This window comes from Chanos chanos, chromosome 6, assembly GCF_902362185.1.
Source record: "Chanos chanos chromosome 6, fChaCha1.1, whole genome shotgun sequence".
Classification (NCBI taxonomy): Eukaryota; Metazoa; Chordata; class Actinopteri; order Gonorynchiformes; family Chanidae; genus Chanos; species Chanos chanos.
The window spans coordinates 33,904,390-33,923,609 of NC_044500.1; the positions used below are offsets into that span (position 1 = coordinate 33,904,390).

At 38.5% G+C, this 19,220-nt stretch overlaps 1 protein-coding gene across 3 annotated transcripts in view; it reads left to right on the top strand.

The window, feature by feature from the left end:
• The window catches only part of pax7a (paired box 7a), a 50,010-nt gene continuing 30,790 nt past the window's right edge, over positions 1-19,220 (top strand). For 2 of the 3 annotated variants that reach the window (XM_030776117.1, XM_030776118.1), the window contains exons 1-4: positions 1-85; positions 1,344-1,579; positions 2,082-2,211; positions 2,316-2,444. In XM_030776117.1, coding sequence (XP_030631977.1) covers positions 1-85; positions 1,344-1,579; positions 2,082-2,211; positions 2,316-2,444 — 580 coding nt within the window. Of the gene's footprint in view, positions 86-1,343; positions 1,580-2,081; positions 2,227-2,315; positions 2,445-19,220 lie in introns of all 3 variants that reach the window. The other variant, XM_030776116.1, reaches the window with a different exon arrangement.

Below are 19,220 nucleotides of genomic sequence, written 5' to 3' on the forward strand. Positions count from 1 at the left end.
ATGGCTACTTTACCAGGAACAGTACCTCGAATGATGCGGCCAGCACCAGGCCAAAACTATCCCAGGACTGGATTTCCACTGGAAGGTATGCGATTTTTTTCTCTCTCAAAACATCCCTAATAATAATTCAACTATGCTATCTTTTGCCACGACCCAGCATAACATTTAATAGTATCGCAGGGGGAAGTTTCATATGTGTAAAAACACGGCAGCCTAAACTAAGTTAAAATGACAACTGTTGTCAACAAAATACGTTAAAATTGATAGCCCGAACCAAACACCATACAGTATATTAATTTGATCGATTTCCTCCACAAAATATTTTGAGCAGACATATCTGACTTCGTAATCAGCAGCAGTTTGATGAGTCAAACAGCACGCAGTAATCATGACGTAATAACTACTCTAAGACTGTTTCGTGGTTGTTAATAAAGTTGGTCAGTTTCTATCCAAACACTATATATTTTCTATCTGGTAAGGTGAATTCGCGTTGGGGTTTTTTTCGGCATCTTTAAAGAACACAAGTAAACTGCATATTTATGAAGGACAGTTTATGAACATCTCTTTATGACGCAAATGACATATGTCCAAATTATACGCAAAAGTCACATTTTTATTTGCGTGCAGAACCCATGTATCGAATGGGAACTGTTCCCAGTCCACAGGATTACGTGCTCAAGAGCCTAGACGAAAATGTTCAAAATCACGAATCTTGCAACTTATTCAGGCTGCAGGATTTGCTGAAGTATCCCAGTGCTGGAAATTGAAATAAAATACATAGCTAAGAGATGGCTCAAAGGATCACACCAATGTTTGTATTGCATGACTAGGAATAATCAAGGTCTAAAGTGCCACAATTTTAGTGCCTCTTGAATGTGAAATAGGATATTGAACTGTTATGTGCTTTTAATGATGCGACTTGCCGGACTAGTAGCCGGAACGACAGTGGCATGATTCTTATTGGAAAAATATTTTAGCGCACAGACATTTGAAGATGAGGGTCAGTATTATGTGTGGATGTTCCGAAGGATAATTTTGGATGTTCCTTTGATAAACAGAATTTTCAATATTAATCTGAATCGTAGTTGCATTGTTTGTTTTCCTAAAATTAGATATGATATGGATAATCGTGCAAATATACTTTGCAAAATAAGTCGCGGGCGCCAGTTCATGCTGAATGAAATAATTTCAGCCTGCAATATTTCTGTTCCGCTTTAGACATAGATTCCAGAGATACTTACATTAAAAAGAACAAATAACCTACTTATGTTTATCATTACCGTATAAATGCTATATGTACATTAATAGTGTGACCTGCTCTGAATGTGTTTATCATGGGACAGTATCGACACCGCTGGGCCAAGGTCGGGTGAACCAGCTGGGTGGAGTGTTCATCAATGGAAGGCCCCTGCCAAATCATATTCGCCACAAGATAGTAGAGATGGCTCATCACGGCATCAGACCCTGCGTAATCTCGCGACAGCTACGAGTTTCTCATGGTTGTGTTTCCAAAATTCTTTGTCGGTACCAAGAAACGGGTTCGATTCGCCCTGGTGCAATAGGCGGAAGCAAACCCAGGGTGAGTAAAGGCATGGCATTACATCATAATTGCATAGTCTCAAACAATGCGCTTGATCCACCAAACTTTTTAGCTGCCTAAAATTCTGCTAACGAAGATACCAGCCACTTTTCAGACACCATTCATCTGCGAGAAAGCTGTTACAAACACTTTTTGGTACTTTACAAGGTCCAGTTTGTGAGCCAATTTTGTTGAGCTGGATGCTACACCTTTGCATTTTTAATAGAGCCAGTACCTACATTAATATTTTGTGATACTCACATGAGTGAAGAAAGAGAAGGACGAGGCAGTCAGTTTATTGCACTGATTGTTAACTAGCTAGGTCAGAGTCACCTCCTCAAAATTTCGCAACAGGCTGTCACGAAGCCTGAATTCTACCTATTACCATCATGTTAAAAAGAAATACTGATTATGCGCTCATTTGAATTTGAGTTTTCACGTGTGATTTATTCCGCCTTTTTTGTTTTTTTCTCTACTTTGACCAATAAACTCCAACTTAAAGCAAGTGGCAACACCTGACGTTGAAAAACGAATTGAGGAATACAAGCGAGAGAATCCAGGAATGTTTAGCTGGGAAATCCGGGACAAACTTCTGAAGGACGGCGTCTGTGACCGAAGCACGGTTCCTTCAGGTGAGGCCTCATCTGGTAAGCACATTTTTCTTTCTACCGCGACAACATAGACCGGATTACTTAGTTCGATATTGACATTAAGTTAATGTATGATGTGTTTACAGTGAGCTCTATCAGCCGGGTTTTGAGAGCGAGATTTGGCAAGAAGGATGACGATGACGATTGTGATAAAAAAGATGAGGACGGGGAAAAGAAAACTAAGCACAGCATCGATGGCATTCTTGGCGATAAAGGTAATAAAGAGGATCGTTTCTGAACTGAGTTGGAAAATGAGGGGAGAAAACAACAAAAACAAACAAACACACTATGTATGAACATATAATGACCGTGCGTGTGTGTATGTAGACAGATAGATAGACGCTCGTATTTGTGCGTGTGTGTGTGTGTGTGTGTGTGTGATTTTATCCCAGCGGTAGGCGATAGAATGTGGTGAAAGAAGTTAAGAATCAAGTAGAGATGCTGTAGTTCAGCGGAGGAGGCTGTTGTTACATGTTGTATTTTGTAATATAGTTATTGCTGGAAAAATCGGAAGCAGATCATTTCGAGGTTAAAAATCTCTTTTCTTGCCAGAGGAAATTTGTGCATCTCCTTGGTAAATGAGATATGGCTCGTTGGCAAATAGTTCTGATTATTCATGCTGTTGGCTTCTCAGTCGTTACTCAATTATTTATGTGAGCCCTGACGTAAGGTATTTAGCCCCAGTAAATTAATTTGTGTAACAAATTCCACTTCAGCTCTCTTAACAATCCTCTAAACGACAGCTGACAGTTGACCCATTTGCCAATCAATGTCAGCTGCACCAACTATATTACCTTGTCCTTTTCGACATTTAGCCTAAGCGGCTGCTGCGCAGGTACAAGCGCCGTAACCCCGTGGCTCCAGCTCGTTTCATTAGCTTAAAACAAGGTATTTTAAATATCGGCCATGCTATATGTATCAAATTAGTTTTCCAGTGCATGATTTAATTAAAAAGCTAAAGGCTACATAAAGAGGGAGAACCATATTGCTGAATTATACAAGTCTCAATTAGGCCTGTTTTTACTGTTATTTCTATACAATAAGTAATCTAAAACAAATATTATTTCACGTTGTGCACTATGATAATAACGCCGTATTATTATTATTATTATTATTATTATTATTATTATTATTATTATTATTACTATTAATTAATAAATAATAATAATAATAATAATAATAATAATAATAATAATTATTATTATTATTATTATTATAATGGTAATAATATTGTTTGTATTGCTTTACTTTTCTGTTAGTGGCAGCAGTGCACTTGTTCCCATCTTTTGAAATTATGCTCAAATATGTTGTTAGACTCTAGTTTCATCTGAGATTTAATATAAGATTTAGGGAATAGTTGGCAGAAAGCTTGAAGCAGACACAGCCTTTACAAACTTGCGAATGACCTTGCGAAAATCGTCTCTATTTAAGCCTTTCACGGAAACACTTTGATTCACAAAGGCAAATCCTAGAGAGCAGGGCAGCGAAAAGGGCACTTGGGCTGTCCGCTCCCATTCAACAATTTCCAAAGAGAAGGTGGAAACTCTGGACAAAGGGTCAAGATGAAAAATAAAAGTAAATGAATTATTCAGTACGCCCCGCTGGTAGATAGTTTTGTAATATTATGGAATCTTCTGTTGGAACAGACGAAGAATTTGGTTGTGCAAAACGGTTCATATTGTCTTGAAATGGTTTGTGTTCCTTTTTAAAATACGTGTTTTGTTGAAACATTATTAAACAATATATTACATTCTACAATTAAATTTTGTCTTGCAATTTGAGAAAGCCATTAGGCTTTCATTGTTTTATTATTTTATTATTCACCGTTGAATCATGGCGATAAAGCGTATGGAAATTTAAGGATTTTTTTTAATTCACCGCGCAGCGTCGGCTAAATTGTAACTTATGGCGCAGTCAGTATGTACGTGTGTGTGTATGCATGTATGGTTTAGATGCATTGGTTTTGTACAAATTCTTTGGGTAGATTTGACGACTGACTACATGTTGCGGTGTTCAGCATGAAATAAATCAAACACTGTCTATTTATATTCACATTCACATTTAATCGCGTGGTTTGGTGGAATCGCCTTAATTAAATTTGTGGACTTGCGAAGTAAATATCTGGTTGTAATGTTAAAACAGCGTCATAGCAATATTTTGTTTTTAACCGTTTAATTACCCCCATAAATTTGTCTTAAATAGTGTAGTGGTTGTACCACAACACTAAATTTGCTTCTCAGTTCTGGAAAAGATTCGTCTGCCTGTTTCAGTTTCCATCCGGATAGCATTTAATAATGTTAAGACTTATTAGACCAAGTAATGAAAACGGTGTCTTTTGAATGGGCGGCAGTGTTGGAGAGGGGTGTAATAGCTTGAAGGCATGGTAAGAAATGCATTTATCCCCAATCAGCCCTCACTCACTGGGTTTCAAGCACAAACCTAATGTTGAAGGGTTTTAAGCCCGATTAAATTGAGCCCTTTATTTCTTTTCACTTTCATCTCTAAACGGCTCACTGTGGTTTGCCCAGGGCACAAATTCATGAGATTTTTGGTTCATTTTATAGCATGTCATTTATTTATTTATTTATTTATTTATGCTACCCCCTCCCCCTTTTACGGGCATGTTTGTCTAGCAGGATCTGCAGGTAAAACGAACGTCTGACTATATTTCTATGTGTAGGGAGTTCTTTGGCAATTAAATGTTGTCCCTCACTCCACCTGCCTTCCTCATTAAGCCAATTCAGAAATTATGAACACAAGGCTACGTTTCTGACACCTGCCAAGTTTAATTAAGAAAGAAAAGGTTACACCAAAGCAGGCAGCACACGTTTGACAGCTCACCTGGTGCTCCTTTTGTTTGTGAGAATTCGGTAAAAGAAAAAAAAGGCATGTATCCATCCCTTTATCGGAGACAATCTGCAATAGCTAAACCAACAAGCGGCCTGTAAGTACGTCAGGGAGAGAGAGCCAGTGGACACTTCAGCAAATCGGAGGATTACCTGAGGTTCTCAATCTAATCAAACAGAGGCCAGACGGGATTTACGACAGTTGTGAGGGTATAATAATAGAGGCCAGAGGAAAGATAGTGGGGTGTCAGGCAATCTGAGGCCCAGGGCGCAGTTTCAGTGTGCATATTCAATTAAAGACGCTGGTACCTGCGAAGAACCCAGGGATATTTCTTACAAAAGGAGGGGAGACAAAAGATTCCCAAAATAATCAGATACCATGTCGTCTACAGGGCCGCGCGATGCTCTCTAAGCGTTCTCTATAGTCACAGAAAAAATAACAAATCTGTATTGGTCAGTATTAATACTGTAGTGCTTATCTGTATTAGAGTTGGGATGGATATTTTAGGATGCTTCACAGAATGCTCGGAATCTAACTAAATTTACAAACTGATCTCGTAAGTGCGGTGGCCGATCCCATTTTGTTAATTTGGGAATATCTCACTGTTTTTACTAAAATCAAATAAAAACTTTCGTCTCCGCTACGATGACTGTTGGTGCGATCACTCTCATAAGCATATTTTAATGTGTACGCACAAGGTGTGTTTTCTCTCTCTCTCTCTCTCTCTCTCTCTCTCTCTCTCTCTCTCTCTCTCTCCCTCTCTCTCTCTCTCTCTCTCGATCTCTTCGGTCTATATTTATATGGAAATAAAATGAATATTTCGAGTCCAAAGCTTTGCTGAAAGAGGAGGACAGGGGAATGCAGCGGGAGACCACTTCAAACAAATCCATCTGGAATAGTATGTGTGTGTCTGAGAGAGGGAGATTTAGTGAAAGTATGGGGAAGTTATTTAGCTATTAATAACATTTTTCCTCAGGCACCGAGAGTCACTCCATCTGCACTTTCTCGCAGCTATTTGGCTGAGTTGAAATTGAGGGAGACCCAAATGTTGGGCAGAGATAACACAACCATCACAGACTGGACCCTGCGCTGTGCATCACTGCATTAAACTCGGATTAACCTCCCCTTTCCCGCCGCCCTCTCTCGCCACTTTTCACCAGAATTTACATGACAGGATTTCTTTAAGATACAGAGAATATAAACTTAATGCTTTAAGACACTTAAAAACAAATAGCAATGAGGATGATAATAATAATAATAATAATAATAATAATAATAATAATAATAATAATAAACTTATAATAATAATAATTATTGTTGTTGTTGTTAGTTGTTTTGTTATTATTATTTTTTACCCCAGCATTATTGTCAGAATATTATTTGCAATTATTGTGGTTTGTTTTGCTTTGCTCGTTAATGGCCATATTAAAGATATTCATGGCAGTGTATTGTGGTATTAATGCCAATATTATTAGATTTTCTGTGCGAACATGTGATCTTTGCCTAGAATTATTGCAGTGTGTACTTATTTTCCTTTTATATTTTTACAAAATGGCCACGTTAAGTATTCGTAAGTTCATAATTACATTTGTGTGAAAAACGCGTCATTGTAGATGGTTGTCTGTTTTCAATATTCGGACAAGGACACTTCGAATTTTCTGGAACCAATCAAATTTACCTAACCAGTAGCAAGTGACCATAATATGTGCACCTTTGTCAATACAATCGGCACGCCTTCAATGGCAGGGCAAGATTCCTTTTAACGGCGCCTACTACACTAATGAAAAAGTAGTAGCCTGTTTTCATTTTCAGCCACACAAGAAAATTGTAAGTATGCTAAATCATTGTAATGGAAAATGGTTCGCGTTAGAGAGGACAATCTTTAGCAGGGATCATGGCTGTTGACAAGCCCTTTAACAATTCCCAGTCCTTATGCATTCCATACACGGTTTAAATATCATTGAAATTGCAAAGGAAAGTGAAATCGAACGAAATCATCTGACACTATGTAAAGTACAACTCATTAAACAGAAATACGTAAAGTTTAAAACAATATGCAGTTCTTGTTCTGCTTAAAATTCGCTTGTGTTCATCTTGCTTCTTCATATGGACTAGTGAAAGGGATCAAATATTTATACATGGCAGTCTCTCAAAAGTGCCTTGAGAGGAACGCGAAAAGCCCCGGCCTCTTTGATACATGTAACCCATTAAGTCGGGGCGGACCCTGAATTTGCCACCGCAGTCACTTGTGGCATTGTGTAAGCTAAGTCCCAGCGTGTCCACTTCCTGAATCCAGGAAACTGTTACTGTATGTCTGGACGAAGTGAGCGGAGTGAAGGCAGTAGGTGGAAGTAATCATTGTCTTTGGACATTTGGTGCGTTTTTCTTAGAGAAGGCATTTAAACAAATGCAGATAAATACAAACTGAGCTTATAGTAGAGCCAGTGACCGTGATATTTACCAGGGCGAATGTCTATTAATTAAACACTTATTGCCGTGCTTAACCCAGCTTGTCTGTTCGTGTGCACGTGCTCTTATTCATGTGCTCATGTTCTTGTGGAATTCCGAAATAAGAATAAGCACCAGGTTACGGTTGTAAAGCAGGTAACCTATGCATAAAGTGCCGCATAGGGATTTCGAAATCTGTCATTAAAAGGTTTAGAACGGTTCTGCGTCATTGATTGAGACACTTCAACGCGGATGCAAACCTTGGAACTTTGCACATATTTTCTCCAAGAGTTCACAACGAACGTGTCACGTGTGTCAGAACGGTCCTTATAAAACGATGCAGTATTGTGTCCTGTTTTTTACGTATTCATATCTGCTGGATATTTGTAAAAAGTGATTCAAAATCAAAATGAATTTTATCATGTAAATATACACTTTAGTCCCCTCAGTCCTCTTTTGGGCGATATGACACTTCACTTACGCGCTGAGACATGACTGTCATTTCGTTAAGCGGTGTTGGGCGGAGGAGGGGAGCTTGCAATCATACTGCTCATCAAGTCCAGATTGCGCCTGTATTGCTCGTCGGGCTCTTATTTGTATGCACTCAATCAAGAAATCCTTGGTGAATCGCCATGGATGGCGCATGACCGCAAAACTGTCCTGCTCCGGGCGTGGCTGTTTCATAGACTTTGGCAACACAGACATAACAGATATACACAATTTGTTAATATATAATACATGTACATTTATAGAGGGTTTTGAATGCGACTTTGCATCATGCCATGATGACTGAAATTACGTGAGATTTTGTGGGATAATTATTGGCTTTAAGCAATATTGTATTATTGCTGAATTGGATCAGTTTGTTTTCATTCATTTATTGTTTGTGATTCGTGACTTAATTTTCGCATATTAAAAATGTCACCTCAAGTTTTATTTCTATCGATGTTCAATGCAGCAACCATATAGCAACAGCGATTAACAAAACTAGCGCATTTTCATTTTCAGAGTTGTGGTACAACCCAGTGCTATGATAGTAAATACAACATTTCCGCTTGTGCAGAACCAAAAATCTTATGTTGCATCCCAAATCAACTACAACGTGCGTTCCACTTAGGTGGTACAAAATAACTGGAAACAGGAGTTTGTTCCCAATTGTCTGGTGATGATGTATAAACAGTGATAGTCCCATATTGAAGATACGTGGCATAGTTTAGGGATTATCACTCTGAGTGTCGCGCCTTGAACGCGATGCCAGAAGAGGGGTTACAGTATGTGACATCTGTCATCAGGCGGCTTATTCCATAAATTCCTCTTGTAATTGCTTTAGTTGTTAACATCTATTTTATGCTGAGCGTGTGTCATAATCATTTCGTACTTAGCCGTTTTAAGCTCCTTTTGAGTGATTTCACTCTCAACGTTTTAACTCTGGTCTAGTTTCGATAACGTAGCGTACCTCGTGCTCTTTTGAGAGCTCTGAAGTGTTTCGAAACCTGCAGTTTAATGTCACACACTAAATGACGTGCCTGCATATTTAGTAGTAGGCTAATTCGATTTTATTTCACAGTGTTTGTGGGTACCACACCTCAGGACTGCATTTTTTCCCCTAAACAACCGAGTTAATGTTCAAAAGGTCTAGCCCACTTAAATTATTTTAAAATGGCTCCCGTGTTGCCGTAAAATTTAAAGGACTTGAAATCACCTTGACGGGCAGGTAGGTCTAATCTATGAAAACGCAATATTAGCATTAGAGGTTCCTCAAGAAGTTTGAGAGGTCCTCAGAAAAAGCAACTCAAACATTTATAGTGACGACAACGACAGCGACAACAATATGATTATAATAATGAGGGCGGTCGCTTTATTTAATAGATTTTTTAATTTTAAAATCCGTAAAAGTTGTTTACATTTTTTTATTCTCGTTTAATACAGGTAAACTATATATAATTTAGATTTGGAAGTGGTAGCCTAGACAAGAAGTTGATTACTACAAACCCTTTCAAATTAATAGTAGCGTCGAAGTATTCGTTTAGCCTGCTTCTGTTCATCAATGGGCCACTGTGGCATCTCTGTAAACGCTCAATTAAGTCGATAAACTGAGGTTGACACGGATACGCCACGCAGGGATCTGCTGGTGTATCTGACTCGGAACTCATAACTTGACCAGCCATTCTCTTTCTGAAACGAACGCCTTGAACTTGTCAGATCTAATTAGGGCGTTGAAACGCGTAAGTGCTCTCCCCAGAAAAATTAGGCGGTGAAGAGCAGCGGTAGGGCTTTCGAGTATTTTTTGTGTGTTGAGAGGGGGATGGCGTCTGAGGGCGGCGCAGTTCATGGTGGAGTTAAACGGCCCCTTACTCAGTGGTTTCTCTCTAAGTTTGCAAGTTTGTCAACTGTAGCTACCCAGCCCTATGGGTAAAATAGGCTAGACCCAACATGGACTGTGGCAATCCGTCCTAATTGGGTATGAAATTAATTAGGGGAGACATCCATTAAAGGCTTTAAAGTTTCAAATTTTTTTTCCACACAGTTTAAAGGTATAACAGTGGATTAATGGCTTACAGCCAATATTGAAATTTATTACAGTCATATAATTTGTCCTGCCTGTCCAACGGGTGTCAAACAAAATCCATATAACTGACATAATAAACATACTATTATTTGATTTCATTTCATGTTTACAAAACTTAACTAGATCTAGCATTCTATTATGTCTCTCTTTTAATTCAATGGAGTAGGCTGAAATTCCCTTTTCACTGATTTTAGTACATATTCTATCTAAAACTTTTTTTTCTGTTATATGCATTTCCCTAGATTTATCTGTGCTATTTTTTTCTTACATTTATGTATACATTTGTGTCCATTTGTGTATATTTGTGTGTGTGTGTGTGTCTGTGTGTATGTGTGTGTTGTGTGTGTGCGTGTGTGTGTGTATGTGTGCATGCATGTGTGTGCGCGCGCGCGTGTGTGTGTGTGTGAGAGAGAGAAAGAGAGAGAGAGAGTGAGAGAGAGAGAGAGAGTAAGATATTCTTTTTGTATAAGATATTGGAGTACTTGAATCACCCTCTCTATGTGTTGTTCATAATGGAAGAAAATTCAATTGTCTTCTCTCCCTTTATGGAAAGCATTTTGTTCTTTAATTGAATGCTGCCTTTTTCTTGTGTTGGGCCTAAGATCCCTCTGATGTCTGACGGGCTGCTCTTTCCATTGTCAGGCAAACTCCTCCTAAATAGGAAAGAGAGAAAGAAAAGGGAGTGAAAAAAGAGCCCTCTGTTATTTTGTGTCTCGAGACTCATTGCATAGGCTATTCAGGCAAGTTGATGAACTCCTTCGAAAAGTTTATTAAGAGGATGAAAACAATAAGAACTAAAGCTTTTGGGTAGCAGGCAGACAGTTTATAAACTAGCAGCCATTGTGCCTCAAAGGCAGATGCATGAATACTTTTGAATGGGGCCCTCAAACTGACACGATTGAGCTGGACAGCAGCATGTAAAAAAAGAGAGAGCGCTTATGCTGCAGAGAGATCTGTATTTTTTGCATTAATGTACATCTGCAGAGGCAGGCGGTGCATCTGCCCTATCACAGCCATGTCCAGGGGACAAATACAAATGCAACTAAAGTTGAAACTATGCAAAAACTTTGCCTGTCAGTTGCATATCAGTAACATGAAGTAATTTTTAACAGTCAGGTCAGTCAGTCAAAACATTCTGTAAAAAAGAAAAAAAAAGTTTCTCTTTTCACTGTTGTTATAAATTCGACAACATCAAGAAAAATGCAACCCCCCACCCAAAAACAAAACAAAACAAAAAAAACCCCAAAATTGATATTTTTTTACACTTCCAGTAGATGCTTGCATTTTCTGTTTCTCCCTTTAAGAAGTACCTAATTTTATACTGAGATTTTTTCTTAAAGGAATACGGTGTCTTATCTTGACCATTTTTATCTTTTTTCTGTTGCTATCCTTATCACTATAGCTGATATCCTCTGATATGTCTCTTAACATACGTAAGACAGTTTACAGCCGAAAATCCTCATTACAACCAGTATGTCCAAGTTACTTTACTTAAACAGTTGGGAAAGGAGTGAACCCTGTTTTCATTAAAGCTAACTCCTTCACTTCCAGTGCAACCTACAAAATCATGGACCCACCCCCCCCCACCCCCGTTCCCTGTCTTTTATCCCCTTGCTTTGTCCCTCCCACTTCTCTCTGTCTGTCTCTCTTGCTTGGTCTCTGGCTCTCTGTCTGGAGACATCAGAGGGAGGCCTGTGATTTGTGACCCTGCTAACCCCTACTTAATCTTCCTAAAGAGGGGGACAGTCCGAGAGGTGATCTGCAGCAGACTGCATTGGAGCACAAACAGCCCAAGCTCAATCTGGCAGGTGTCAACATTAGCAACACAATTGGCTCCCAGAGCCGTACCCCAGTGAGACGGTTAAGTTAAACTATGTGAGGCGGACTGAAACGGAGGGCATAAAGGGCTCGGGGAGGGGAGGAGGGTGGCCAACAAGAAAGGGATTACGCTTGAGACAGCTATTAACAGGGATGAGGCTCTTCTAAACAAACAACACACACAAAAAAAGAACATCAAACAACAACAACAAAAAAAAAGATCAATAATGTGTTAGTTTGCTAAGATGGTTTTGTGATGGGTCCTGAGTATCTTTCTTTTTTCTTTATGTATGATTTTTTTTTTTGTTATCTTTTCTTCCTTTGTGGTTTGTTTTGGTGATGTAATTTAGACGGAGACCATAGCAGGAATATTTTGCTGCTCCGGAGCTGAATTCTTAAAAAACACGAGGTGACATAGAGTGTGGCTCCTGTATAGTAAGGACACCAGCAGGTCTTTTCAAACATTGATTGAGAGCACATTCAGGGCTCTTTAGGGTGATGACTGCTTTGAGAAGATGTTTGGTCAGTGTGCCCCTGGGAATACATGTCTTTCTTTTACTCGACAAAGCTATTACCTTGGAAGATTTTAACTTGTCAACACAATCGCCTATTTTTTGAGTTGGTGTTTGTATTGACAAGACAAATGTTTTCAGAGGCCAGTTATCTAACATCCTTTGGTAAATTCTTGACCATGTCACTGGGCAAGACAAGGATGCTCGGTATTGTTTATTAGTTCCCAAGGGGGTTGACAGAAATCTTTAGTATTTGCTACGAGAGTGGAGAAAAATCTCATTTAATTGGTTGTTTTAGACTGTTTTCTTGTCATCCACTCAAGAAGCCTCTTGGAAAACAAATAGAAAGTAGAGAGGCTCTTCTTTTGTCTGTTGTTTTGTTTGGAGCGTACCCAGCCAAGAGGGGATTTGATTGTATTGTCTGCTCAGGATTATTCTCGAATCTGTTGTGTATGTTTATGTCATTTCCAAAGAGGCTACATTCTTTATAAATGCATGTACAGCATAAGCAGCATAAACGCTCATTACAGTACACGGTCAGAGCATCACTGATGGAGGCCATCTAACACCCCTCTTTGCATTCTAAATTACTGATTGGTGCATACCTTCGTCAGTGTGAAGAGAGACCGTATTTTCTTTCTTTTTCTTTTCTTTTTTTGCGTGGTTGTTACTCAATGTCTACACATTCAAATATGCTGTCACGTGTCAATAGTTTGTCACAGTTTCATGAGAAGGTCAGTCTCATGAAAGGTTCTTTGTGAACATACCTTGAACTCATCCTTTTGAGTGCTTGCTTCCTGGTCTCATGAAACAGACATCAAACAGTGATGAGTGGACAGTGATTGTAGTACTTTGCCTTCTTCAGTGCTTATTTTCACTTTCAGCAGATGTGAAATGCTACTGCGATTACAAAAAATGTTACAAATAAGACCATATTAAAATAATTATTAATGCTTAAATTGTGAGCTTTATCATGATAACCTCTTAATTTTCACCAGTGACTTTTCAGAGGACCATTTAATTATGAAATGAACATATCATAAGTCTTTCCCAAATGTCAATATTTAACATCTTTTTTTTTTTATAAGATCAAGTTGTTCTGTCCTGTACCTCTGTGCTTTTTCAGTGTTTGAAATAAACATACATATATTTGGCTCATTTTGCTGGCCCCTGGCTGTGGTGAAGCATAGGCAAACATAAAGAATTTGCATATGTATTGAAAAGTAGGGGAGTGTTGGCCTCTGTGAATGTGGGATATCCTTTAAACAAGCAGTTTCCCATAATAACTCACAGTTCAGATTGTATCGCCTCTCCAAATATTTTCACCATGATCTTAAAATTTCCTGTGGATGTGGTCGTGTTCTCTCCTCTTCATGGTAGTTTTATGTTTTCAATCTAGAGTCCATGAATGGTTACAGATACAGATGTACTACCATTTACATTTCAACAAACAATCAACAACCTTTCTGTATCTATTGTTATAGCAGCTTTTATAAGTTCTGAGGAGGTTGCATGATGTGATCTGTTTGATTTCTCAGCTATTTAAGTTTCCATTTGATAATATACTCTGCTGTGTTTAGTCCCGCCTGTTCCTGTTCATTTGCAGAGCAGTCAAATATGCTGCATATTAAGCAGACACGTTTCTGAATTTGGCTGGTAAAACATACTGGTCTCCCACTCAATGTGCCATGGAGAGTGTCTTTCATTTCCAGGAGTACCTACAGGTTTACTTCTACCTACAGGTTTACTTCTGCCTCTAAAACACATAATTTTGCTCAAAAAGTGAAAAATCAGCCTCTTCTTTCAGCCTCTTCTTTACTGAATTAAATGTTTACAATTGTCATTGATGTTTTCTTATAGCAATTTAAGCTGTTTTTCTTAAGGTAGTTTTAGATGGCTGAATTGTAAAATATTTGATTTGCTTTTATATCATACCTTCTCTCCAAAAAGATTTCAGTTTCAAGGTTCTGACCCCTTTTTGTTTTTGCATAACAATACAATCGCTCTCACATTGGTGTAATTATTAAGACTGCATTAAGGTATTCTTAAAATATCAGAATCATAGTATTTGCCAACCAGAACAGAGGTTACAACGATCAACAACATAATTCATACTCATTGTAATACGCAATATAATTTATACACACACAGTATCAGATCCATATTTTGTAATATTAGTAATAATTCTCCATAAACAATCCATTCCATTATTTTCATAATCAAATCAAGCTAATATCCACACAGGATAAGAAACTCTGACGCTAGGTGGGAGAAATTGCTCATCCACTGATAACAATTACTGTCCTCTTTAAAATATAGGCATTTATTTAAGAGTGAATCAAAACAATTTGAAGCGTTTACATTTAGTACTTTTATGGTCTTTCTGGAGTTGTTTTTCTTGGATTTAGTTACAATTTAGACCTGTGTAGTCTAGTTTTCTGAATACCAGACAGTACATTAGTATGTAATAACTGTTCATGAAAATAAACAATATATGATGTGATTATAAGCTATAAATATCTCTATCTGCAGTATATCCACTAATGAAGCCACCATATGAAAATTAATGTCATCATCATCTTCTGCTGCTGCAAATCTTGTTAAGACCAGGAGCCAATTTGTTTCAGAAAAAAAAACAAAAAACACTAAAACAGTGTGAAGATGAAAACGATCGTGAATATAATGTGATGGGTCTGCTCTCGTCTCTTTGTTTTTCTGCTTAAAGATCCCACAGAAAATATTATCCCCCCATTAAAAGAAAAAAAGAAAGAAAAGACTGGGTTATAATGACTCAGAATGTCTTGAAAATGATTTCAAACTTTTCTTACGCTGATTTTCCGTGCCTGCCAACGATGTCAAACAATGACAGTTGGCAAAGATCAGGACAGCGTGCAGGATTATTGCAGCCTGCTGCTTACCACAGCAGTCTGTGTGAAAGGACAACAAGCATTTCCTCTTAATTTTATAACAATAAAGAAATGCTCCACATAATGTGCAACACTAATTAAGTTTAGCGTAGTGTGCCCAGTCTGTGCGGTGAGGAATTAGAGACATTCACACCATGCTCGGTTGCCTTAAAAATCACCATTAACTCATGCTACTTAGGGCCATAACATTGCCCATTTTATGCTTTTGATCTTCTTTGCAAATGATCTTCATTATTTTCATTTTACATGTGGTTATTTTTAAGCAGACACAAAGACAAAAAAACAAAAACAAAAAGAAAACAAAAACAAAAAACAAACCAAATCAAACCAAACAAAACAAAACAAAAAAACCATGTCAGTAAAGTGTTGCTAATCAGAAATATGTTTTTGTGCATATAATACCAAAACCTTCAGGTGGTGGACAGGGAGCAGAATATTACAGCAGTGGAACCAAGCGGCCATGTAAGCCTGCAACTCAGTGTAACTTCAAATACAGACTTATATTCCATTTTAAATAATGGGCTTATTTATGCATCCTCTCTCATTCTCTCCTCAGGGAATACTTACATTTTAAAACACTTTCCTCCTTCCCCCCCCACCATTCTAAACTCGCTATATAGAATTCAGATCTCCAATCGTAGCATCAAGGGCTGTCACAACATACAGATGTAACCTCTACAAACATGAAATATTGAGGAGTTCTCCATGTCCTGGGAAATCACTCAAAGGAATTCCATTTCTCAAACTGAATCTGATTACACATTACAAAGAAAACCAAAATGAAAGTAAGACGTTACATTCTTACAAACGCATGTTTGTTTGCTGCTGTTTGTGAAACATGGTATTCATAACCACTTCAGGCTAACAACAGAGCATGACAACTACACCTACTCGAACTGCAATCTATATAGTTGCATCTTTTCTTTAGTACAAACATAGACTCCCTGGCCACTTGGAACTTAAGAAAAAAAAGTCAGTTTTATTGAATCCTTTATTAACTCATTTATATAATATTACGTTTTTGAAATGGTTTTATGTTTAACTGCATGACTGGTTGTCCAATAACAGAATAAACTCTCTGTTGATGTAAAGATCAAAACCACTTGGAATTGGTGGACTATATATTTCAGAATAAAGTAACATTATTCTGAGAAAGACTGGTAATGCCCTCTGCTCTAATGTAAAGAACCCGATTCTTTCAGTGTTTTCCTGCTGCGATGTAACTGCTGTACGATGAAAAACAATGCCTTGGCTTCAGTGGAGAAGGAAACTACCTTGAGGCACATATCTGCGTGCTTCTATGCATTCCAGCTCAGTGGAAACCATTCTATCCTTTACGTTCTCCAGAAAAATAAATTGGCCTTTCTCAAGGCATCCACTCAAAGCCCAGAGTTAGTATTTGATTTCCTGCACTGCCTCTGTTCAGAGCCTTTGTAGGGGCTTATGCTGCAGTGGTAGTTGGCAAAGATCCCTTTGGGTTTCCTTTTACTTTGTGGTCTTTCTTAATTTCATTACTTTAGCTGTGACCTTAATTAGCAGGGACCCAACCTCAGGAAATGAAATCCCATTTTACAAAAAGGAGGATGGGGACCTGGTGTAAAGCTAAGCCCCGCTCCTTCTGATCAGGGCCTCTTAACACAGCAGCAGGTAGCATGACTCTCAGGAACTTAGCTCTGACAATCAGAAGAGCCCTATTGGATTCATTCTTTCTTAGCACTCTTTATCCGAACTCACGTAAGCTCACGCATCCAAAAATTTTGTTTAAACCGTTCTAAGGGAAAAATGATAATAAATGCAAATTTCATTAGTGCATAAGTAAATGTATATCACTAATCATAGTCTAAATAACAAAAACAACAACAAAAAAAATTCATACTGAGGTAATCGAACATTGTTACACAAGGAGACGTACATTTTGTTGAAGGAGACACACGTTTAAGTTGACCACGGCGGATTTTTTAAGTAACACCCCGACCAAAAAGTAAAACAAAGCTGTAATAAAAAAAAAGATAAACTATGCATACAGGTAAGCAAAATCAAGAGAACAACAACAACAACAAAAAACAACAACAACAAAAATACACTTCGAGACCTTCACGGTTTGATATTCAGGCATCCCGGTCGCCTGGCACAGGGGTGTAGGGAGTCAATATGTCAGCATTTATCGATACCCCACTGAGCTGCGCGGGCTTGTCAGGACTCTATTCAGGTCCTAATGGCCCCCTGTGGTGCTGTGCCTATACAGGCTGAAAGAAGTGGGAGGCACTGTGCTCGCTCTGTTGTTGGAGGTGAGCGTGCACTCTTACGGACACACTGCGCCTTCATGCACATGACAGGGGCCATAAAAGACCAGCGCCTCTGCCGCTTCTTCGTCCCTTCTCTCTTCCATTAAATCTCCCTTTTTTTTCTACCTCACTGAAAAAAAAGGGTCTAATTGTTTGTTGTGGGAGCCAAAGATTATAGGCCCTCCCTTTCTTTCGTTTTCTTTTTTTCCCCCCTTTTTGTCATTTTTTCCCCTCCTTTTGTCACTGCTCCTGCTTCATTTCTAAAGGATGTGATTTTTATCCCAATGTTGCAAAAAGAAAAGCAGAGGAATTTTTTTTTTCCTTTTTCATGCAAGAGAGTAGAGTAGGAGACCATGTTTGACAGTGACAATGAGACACAAGGAGAGAGCTGACAGTTGGGGGCAGTTGAAAAAAAAAAAATACACAGAGGTGCACTTAAGCTTATTGTTGGTTAGCTCTGATGCCCAGATGAATTGTCCCTTATACTATATCTCGAGATTCCTTGTGCAAATAAGGAGGCCCTCTACTAGGATTTAACGAGTTACTCCACCACTCCACCTGCACCCACTCCACCTGCACCACACTGCAAGTTTAAAACACCTTTGTGTCCGTTTGCTTGCTCGAATCATATAATACCTGCGGTGACCTTGTTCAAAAGGAGCTGCGCATTGAATCTTGTCTCAATATTTGTTCCCCTGTAAACTTGTTGTGTAGGAGTTGGACCTAATTTGTACTCTGATGAAGAAAAGAACCACCATATAGACACACGTGATAGCGTTTTTTCAGATTTGATTTGTACAAATGAAATGGAGTCAGGGTAGAACTCTTTTTTCCTCAGCCTGATGAGTAATATCGTCAGATTACAAACTGTAATTCAAACACAGATAGACACATGCCTTTAACTAAGATGTTTGTTTTTAGAAATCTTAAAATGGCACTTTTCCATTATCTTTTGGCAAGTTGTGAGTTTGGCAAACACTTTGGAGTGCAAAAAGAAAGTAAATTCAGGAGCGATCTCCAAAAATGCAAATTCCCATGTCTGTTATTTGATCTTCCTGCACGATCCCCACCCCCAAACCTTTCTCTACCGTGGGGACACCAGTATCTGAGGTTCAATCCCAAACAGACCTGAGGAAAGGAAAGGAGCTTTATATTCAGGCTGCAAGCCAGAAAGATTGCAGCAAGGCAGATGGATGTCAGAGATAGCAAATCAGATCACTGAGAAATACCGCTCATTATAGGTTGCTTGTATAATGACATTTTTTTCCCTTCCCTGTGACTGACAAAAAGTATAATTGTGACATCAATTTCAACAAAAGACATATACAAAATAAACATGTAAACAACAACAAAAAAAAGATAGGCTGTTATTTTTGTCCTGTGGGAATGTGTGGGGGGGAAGAAATATGTTGTCAGTTACACTCAACTGGTGTTGTTTGGTGCTCCAAGGCTGGTCCTTTGAATGCCTGTAAAATACTGAGCGTGAGGCCTGATTGTAATTATGCTGGAACTAATATGCTTTTCAAAATGAGCCATTATGAGCTAATGCTGCACTGCAAAAGCCCTGACTGTTTTTGTCCCTCTG